This window comes from Oncorhynchus clarkii, chromosome 3 (assembly GCF_045791955.1).
Source record: "Oncorhynchus clarkii lewisi isolate Uvic-CL-2024 chromosome 3, UVic_Ocla_1.0, whole genome shotgun sequence".
Classification (NCBI taxonomy): Eukaryota; Metazoa; Chordata; class Actinopteri; order Salmoniformes; family Salmonidae; genus Oncorhynchus; species Oncorhynchus clarkii.
Genome location: NC_092149.1, coordinates 88,850,499 through 88,858,643, shown reverse-complemented (window position 1 = coordinate 88,858,643; position 8,145 = coordinate 88,850,499). Strand labels below are relative to the sequence as shown.

The following is an 8,145-nucleotide window of genomic DNA, read 5'->3' as shown; positions in this document are numbered from 1 at the left end:
TCTGTCACTATGTGTATTTTCTGGTGGTGTAATTAAGCATGATACAGGAGAATGATCTGATACCACTATATCCTACATTATTTTAACCCAGTATATTGTTTAGTGTTTGGGATGCCGAGTGGCACAGCGGTCTAAGGCACTACATCTCAGTCCTAGAGGTGTCTCTACAGACTCTGGTTCGATTCCGAGGCTGTATCACAACTGGCTGTGATTGGGAGTCCCATACGGTGACGCACAATTGGCCCAGCGTCGTCCGGGTTTGGCCGGTGTAGGGCCGTCATTGTAAATAAGAATTTGTTCTTAACTGACTTGTCTAGTTAAATAAAGGGGGAAAAAATAAAACCGCTGATTAAACATCTCATGCATCATTACTCTGGTTGCTTCTGTAATTCACAGGAAATCTTTGGCTGCACATATCATCACATCTATGCTTGTAGACTTTTTCTTAACCTGACCACTCATATTCATCACACGAGGCATGAACGCCAAGAAGTCAACCCTGTTCACCACCAATGCTTATTTTGTGACCGCACACTGATGGTCACATTTGATAGAGATCACAGTGTGTGCTACTCCCTCACCTCCCCCTTCCATCGGAGGCCGCTGCACCAATTTCTATGTCCCCATCTGTGGTTAATCCACTTTCTACCTTCATCCATCTCAGACTTACTCCCATCTGAGCTATCTGCCATGCCTACCTCAGTCTCAGTACAGCTCTGCAGATCCAGCAACCAAACGCAACACTGCGTTCACTTTCGAAACGGAATGTTCTGGTCCCAAGCGCTCCTTCTGTTCCGATGTTGATTATTGACCAAAAGAACGGGGCTCCATTAACTACGAAACCAGCAACGTAAAGGGCTGTCTCGTCCCCTCCCGTAAAACAGTCACCAGTTGTCTACTATTTACAGTATATACGGATAACGTGATTGGCAGACATGATCAGCAGAGATATACCATGGATAGTAAACAAGTTTTGATTGGTTTACAGTTTAGCACTTGACTGTCCAGCTAGCAAACATAAAAGTACGTATTTTAAAACATTTGCAAGAATTGACAACAAACAGAAATGTGTTCAGAAGCAGTGGTGTGTTTTCAAGGATGCCAAGGGAAGCCAGGCTTCCACAAATATGTCACCAATATTTTAATTTTTAAAATAAAATCTTTCAGCACCCCTCTGTCTCAGGATCTGATGCTGTCTGGACCAAAAGAGTTAAACATGTTGCTGAGGTAGCATTGGATTGATTGATGCCAGGAAGCTTTTGGTCTCCCTTGATAAAATACTTTGCCAATCAGCGTTGAGCTGCGCTCCACTATGGGTTGTCAATGTGCAGCAAAACGCCCCCAAAGGGAGGCCAGTTTGGATTTGGCAAAACGTCATTTTCATAAAAACTTCTGTTTCTGGTCTGCTTGTGTTGGTGTTCTGCAATAGCTAGCTTAATTATTTTTCCAGGCCAATGACAATGACAGCAATTCTGATCTAACTGGTCACTTAAATAATGTTTACATACTGTTTTACTAATTGAATATGTATATACTGTATTTTTGTCAATGCCACTAAGACATTATTTCTTAATTCCATACTTTTACTTTTAGATTTGTGTGTATTGTAAATTGTTAGATTCTACTGCACTGTTGGAGCTAATTCTACGTTCTACCCATATTCAGTCCAATTTTAACAAATAATATCGTATTGTAACCTGTTGAGTTCATGATTTGCACAGCATAGCATACCTTCCAAGGTAAGGCCGTTAAAGATTTCTCGTCATGCTCCTACCCGGAACTTAAACCTCCAAACCGGCGATCCTATCGGACATATTTGATGAAACACAGGAATGATTAAAGGAGAACCTATTTGTTTACATAGATGCGAAGTTGAAATATTTTCAGTTTCTCTGACATCTTCTGGTTTCGAAATTAGCCAGGGACTTTTTACTATTTAATAACTTACAAACAGTGAAAAGCCTTTCAATTGTCTTGTTTAGTTAGCTCTCTGGAGCAGGTTTTCCGCTTACTACGAGGGTAGCTAGCTAGCTCGATGTTAGCAGCAATCTATCGCTTGCTATGCATTTCACGATGGACGACAGACTATAAAATTTGACCTCCGATGTTATAAACAAATTGAAAGGTTGTTATTTGCAGTTTTACAAAAATGGATATCAGTCTAACAATTTCCCTAATGCGGGGACAGATGGGTACCGTGATAGAGAGAGCGGTTAGTGCCGCTGTTGAGACGGTGTTGGGAGAGATGCTTAGAGTGGTCGGCATTAAATTCGACGAGCTGAAGATGGAGGTAGTAGCTAAAGAGAAAGAGGCGGAGAACATAAGACAGATGCTGGAGATATCCCGATCTCAGATTAAGACCATGCGGAAACACATGAACGCTCTGGATGAGAACGCGCACTCTGCCACTTATCAGACCTACCGGACAGCATTCGGCCATTCTGATCCCCGCAGAATTCACGGTTCCTCCGAGGCCGCACTGTCCTCGGGTTTACCACAGCCGCCGAGAAGGACGGTTCCAAACAACAACCAAATTCCCACTACAAATGGAAACGTACAGGCAAGGAATCGAGTCACCATCACCATACCCTCTGAGAATATGGTCAGGGCCACCCAGCCCTCTGATAATTTGGTCAGGGCCACCCAGCCCTCTGATAATTTGGTCAGGGCCACCCAGCCCTCTGACAACTTGGTCAGGGCCACCCAGCCCTCTGACAATTTAGTCAGGGCCACCCAGCCCTCTGATAATTTGGTCAGGGCCACCCAGCCCTCTGATAATTTGGTCAGGGCCACCCAGCCCTCTGATAATATGGTAACCGTTAGGGCAACATCAACATCCTTTGACAGTCACGATGATCTGACAACTGTGATCTCCCAGACTCTGGAGGACCGGACATTGACACCCACTGTCTCTGCAATGAACAGTTCATCAGAGCATCTGGAACCTTTGAAAGGTAGAATGTCTTTTCTCAGATCTTGTTGGGTTTTGTATGTGGCTATTATTCTGTGTTTGTTTGTGTATGTAAATTGGTGGCCTGACTGATCTAGTATAGCCCTCTATTTTCCCCGTGTTTGTTGACCACCATGTTACCTCTCTATCCCCCCAGAGGAGCCCCCAGCCCTCCTAGACCCCAAGGTGTCTGATGAGAGCCAGAGGAGGGAGGAGGAAGAAGAGTGTCAGGCTGAGTGGACCATGAGTACACAGCCACCAGAGACAAGCACAGACCCTGGGGCCCAGCTGGTCCTCTCCCCTCCCAGGACTGACGGAGCAGACTGCTCTGCCAGGAGTGTACTGCCATCCTCCCAGCCCTTGTCCCAGTTCCAAGTGAAAGAGGAGGAAGCTGAGGTGGAGATCATCTGTATCAAACAGGAACCAGAGGAGGTGGAGACCCTGCTGATAAACCTGGCTGCCGAAGGCTTCAACTCTCAGGGCAACCTTTTAGATAGGCAGACTCAGGGCAACCTCCTCCTGGACAGTCATATGACCATCCCAGGCTCTCAAAGCCAGAGGGATAGGAGAGCACCCCGTCCACCACAGAGCCAGAGGACCTTAGCAGAGAATACACCCTTCACCTCAGCCGACTCTTGTTCATGTGAGTTAAATCTCCCGAGACATGGTGGCTCCATAATCTACAGCCATGTCCCAAGGCAAAATACTGCTTTGTTGTGGTCACTATGCTTCTGTTCAATAAAATATAATTTATCCAATCTAATGGAATGTTTTTTTGTCCTCTTCATCCTCAGATGGGCTGTCCCAGGCAGTGATGTCCATGTCAGGAGTTGCTCCCAGGCCCATGGTGCGTCCGTGGCCCAAGGACCTGAGTCTGTACGAGGAGTTTAAAATGAGACGAACTGAGCTGAGGAGGAGGAGCCAGACCCGTCAGAGGGAGATGGAGAAGAATCTTCCCCAGCCTCTATTAGCTGACCTGGTGAAGGAGAGACGGGAAAAGACCCGGCTCAGAGTGGCCCGCTGGAGAGCCAAGAGGAAGCTGCAGGCCTGTCTACTGACTCAAATGACCCAACAGACACAACACCAACAGACTGGACCTGGACTGGGCCAGGGGAATAGTCTGAACAGTGGGCTGGGGAATCATAGCCAGATTAGCCACCACACACAACACAAAACCACAGGCCCCACTCAGACTCCTCAGAGGAACAATGCTGCCATCTCTCAATCGCAGTACAATAACAGTTTTTTGTACAACAGAAGTCACTGTGAGACTGGGGCTGGTAACGTTAACTACCCTCCTCTCCAGTTCAACTCCTCCTCTCTAATGCTGGGGCAACATGGAGGACACAATATGGTGGAGCACATTATGCAGCCTACAATGACATCATCCTCACAGCAGGGCCTCTCCCTGACAGACTCTGAGCTCTACCAGTAACAAGGGATCACGGGTATTCAAATATTACCCAACAAGTTCTGGATTACTGCTGTTTTTTTTTCTTCTTCTACCTGATAATGAATTACACCCACCTGGTGTCCCAGGTCTAAATCAGTCCCTGATTGGAGGGGAATCACCCACCTGGTGTCCCAGGTCTAAATCAGTCCCTGATTGGAGGGGAATCACCCACCTGGTGTCCCAGGTCTAAATCAGTCCCTGATTAGAGGGGAATCACCCACCTGGTATCCCAGGTCTAAATCAGTCCCTGATTAGAGGGGAATCACCCACCTGGTGTCCCAGGTCTAAATCAGTCCCTGATTAAAGAGGAATCACCCACCTGGTCTCCCAGGTCTAAATCAGTCCCTGATTAGAGGGGAATCACCCACCTGGTATCCCAGGTCTAAATCAGTCCCTGATTAGAGGGGAATCACCCACCTGGTATCCCAGGTCTAAATCAGTCCCTGATTAGAGAGGAATCTCCCACCTGGTGTCCCAGGTCTAAATCAGTCCCTGATTAAAGAGGAATCTCCCACCTGGTGTCCCAGGTCTAAATCCCCCCTGATTAGAGGGGAATCACCCACCTGGTGTCCCAGGTATAAACCAGTCCCTGATTAGAGGGAATCACCCACCTGGTGTCCCAGGTCTAAACCAGTCCCTGATTAGAGGGGAATCTCCCACCTGGTGTCCCAGGTCTAAACCAGTCCCTGATTAGAGGGGAATCTCCCACCTGGTGTCCCAGGTCTAAATCAGTCCCTGATTAGAGGGGAATCACCCACCTGGTATCCCAGGTCTAAATCAGTCCCTGATTAGAGGGGAATCATCCACCTGGTGTCCCAGGTCTAAATCAGTCCCTGATTAGAGGGGAATCACCCACCTGGTGTCCCAGGTCTAAATCAGTCCCTGATTAGAGGGGAAGAGTGGAATTGGCTTTGTGGTCCACATTTTAATTAGAGGGCAGGAGACCAACATTACAGTACCAGTTCTACTCAAACAGTACCAGTTCTACTCAACCAGTACCAGTTTTACTCTACCAGTTCTACTCTACCAGTACCAGTTCTACTCTACCAGTTCTACTCTACCACTACCAGTTCTACTCTACCAGTACCAGTTCTACTCTACCAGTTCTACTCTACCAGTACTAGTTCTGCTCTACCAGTTCTACTCTACCAGTACCAGTCTACTCTACCAGTTCTACTCTACCAGTACTAGTTCTATTCTACCAGTTATACTCTACCAGTACCAGTTCTACTCTACCAGTTCTACTCTACCAGTACCAGTCTACTCTACCAGTTATACTCTACCATTTCCAGTCTACTCTACCAGTCTACTCTACCAGTTATACTCTACCAGTTATACTCTACCATTTCCAGTCTACTCTACCAGTTCTACTCTACCAGTTCTACTCTACCAGTTATACTCTACCAGTACCAGTTCTACTCTACCAGTACCAGTTCTACTCAACCAGTACCAGTTCTACTTCTACCAGTACCAGTTCTACTCTACCATTTCTACTCTACCAGTACCAGTTCTACTCTACCAGTACCAGTTCTACTCTACTCTTCCAGTACCAGTTCTACTCTACCAGTACCAGTTCTACTCTACCAGTACCAGTTCTACTCTACCAGTTCTACTCTACCAGTTCTACTCTACCTGTACCAGTTCTACTCTACCAGTACCAGTTCTACTCTACCAGTACCAGTTCTACTCTACCAGTTCTACTCTACCAGTACCAGTTCTAATCTACCAGTACCAGTTCTACTCTACCAGTACCAGTTCTACTCTACCAGTAACAATAGAGCAGATGATGTGTTTTGTGGAGTCAGTCCGTTGTATGGCACCCTATTCCCTATGTAGTGCACTACTACGTTTGACAAAGGTCTTTATGGCTCTGGTCAAAAGTAGTGCACAATATAGGGTATAGGGTGTCATTTTCAGACACAGCCTATGCCTTCTGATGCAGGGCCAATAACATGAGATATTTCAAGGGGAATTGTGTGAATGCAAAATTATCTAAATTGCCTGTGACAAATTGATCAAAAATACTTTTATTTTAGGAAAACAGCCTAATAATGATAATTGAATTGCTTTTTGTTTTAATTACCTGAGAATGTTTTAATGTACAACAACAGTATTTTTATTAAAATACATTATTTATGTTAACTTGAATAATGACCATCCCTACATGTCTTGAAATATGGAGGATAAATCACTGTACTTGGATAACTGATAGAATCGTCTTGCATCTAGGTCAAACGAATGATTTTATTTGGCACACTTCATTGTCAATATTATTTAATCAACTGTTATTTATACATTGTATTGCTCTGCAACTGGATTTTATATCATGATAATAATACTTATAAGCTCTATTCAGATATAGGCCTATTCAATGACATAATAGGGAAACCATCCAATACATTATGAGTCACTTTTTAGAGATAGGCCTAGTCTTTGATCAGACGGAATTTATCTTGCTTCATTCCTCTTGTCCCTACTTGACAGTTTCATTAGCAGTGTTCAAGGTGAACAGCTGTTTCCGTGAACCTGTTTTGGCAGCATTTAGAACGTTTACATAGAAAATAGATGGGACAATTTCCTGTTACTGTGCGTTTCCATGGTTCATGGAAACAGCTGGATGGAATGACGTCACACCTATAAAATAATATTAAAAAACACTCAGAGAAAACCGAGTGTGGAATGAAAAGGAAGTGGTTGAAGTGGTTTCCATGATCCATTTGGGCATATTGTGCGTTAATAAATTGGCGATAGCCTGCATGCCATCCCACCGATCTGTTTCATGTCTCAGGGAGCAGGATGACAGAAGGATTCTTTCTCTGGTGAAGAACAACCCCTTCACAACAGTTGGCCAGATCAAGAACACCCTCTAGGAGGTAGGATTATCTGTGTCGAGGAGGTAGGTGTATCTGTCGAGGAGGTAGGTGTATCTGTGTCGAGGAGGTAGGTGTATCTGTCGAGGAGGTAGGTGTATCTGTGTCGAGGAGGTAGGTGTATCTGTCGAGGAGGTAGGTGTATCTGTGTCAAGGAGGTAGGTGTATCTGTCGAGGAGGTAGGTGTATCTGTGTCGAGGAGGTAGGTGTATCTGTCGAGGAGGTAGGTGTATCTGTGTCAAGGAGGTAGGTGTATCTGTGTCGAGGAGGTAGGTGTATCTGTGTCAAGGAGGTAGGTGTATCTGTGTCGAGGAGGTAGGTGTATCTGTGTCAAGGAGGTAGGTGTATCTGTGTCGAGGAGGTAGGTGTATCTGTGTCGAGGAGGTAGGTGTATCTGTGTCGAGGAGGTAGGTGTATCTGTGTCAAAGTCAACAGTCAAGAGAAGACTTCACCAGAGTAAATACAGAGCATTTTTTACCGCAAGATGTAAACCATTGGTCAGCTTGTGTAGTACTGAGAACAGTCCGACCCGGTTGATGTAAACCATTGGTTAGCCTCAATAACAGGAAGAGCAGATTAGAGTGTTTCAAACAACATCTAAAAAAGCCTGCATCCTATGGACAGATGAGACAAAGATCAACTTGTACCAGAATGATGGGAAGAGAAGAGTATGGAGAAGGGAAGGACCTGCTCATCATCAGAGCACACCACCTCATCTGTGAAGCATGGAGGAGGTGGTGTTACGGTGTGGGAATGTATGGCAGCTAATGGAACTGCTTCCCTTGTATTTAGTGATGATGTGACTGCTGACAAAAGCAGCAGGATTAATTCTGAAGTGTTTACGGCTATATTATCTGCTCAGATTCAGCCAA

General features: G+C 45.3%; 1 protein-coding gene across 2 annotated transcripts; it reads left to right on the top strand.

The window, feature by feature from the left end:
• Positions 1-1,812: 1,812 nt before the first annotated feature.
• LOC139405539 (uncharacterized) lies at positions 1,813-7,170 on the top strand. 2 transcript variants are annotated; one of them, XR_011633890.1, is made up of 4 exons: positions 1,813-2,954; positions 3,108-3,593; positions 3,745-4,978; positions 5,027-7,164. XR_011633890.1 is itself a non-coding variant. In XM_071147952.1 (3 exons), the coding sequence occupies exons 1-3, from the start codon at positions 2,150-2,152 to the stop codon at positions 4,383-4,385; spliced, it is 1,932 nt and encodes a 643-aa protein (XP_071004053.1). In that variant the 5' UTR covers positions 1,813-2,149; the 3' UTR covers positions 4,386-7,170. The 2 variants fall into 2 exon arrangements, 1 of the variants encoding a protein (XP_071004053.1); XM_071147952.1 differs by having other exon boundaries at positions 3,745-7,170.
• The last annotated feature ends 975 nt before the right edge of the window (positions 7,171-8,145 follow it).

Excerpts from the sequence above, each read along its gene's own strand:
- LOC139405539 (XM_071147952.1), top strand. The coding sequence starts at position 2,150 with ATGGATATCAGTCTAACAATTTCCCTAATGCGGGGACAGATGGGTACC. Across the intron at positions 2,955-3,107 it reads GCATCTGGAACCTTTGAAAG|AGGAGCCCCCAGCCCTCCTA; the intron begins GTAGAATGTCTT and ends CTATCCCCCCAG. Across the intron at positions 3,594-3,744 it reads CTCAGCCGACTCTTGTTCAT|ATGGGCTGTCCCAGGCAGTG; the intron begins GTGAGTTAAATC and ends CTTCATCCTCAG.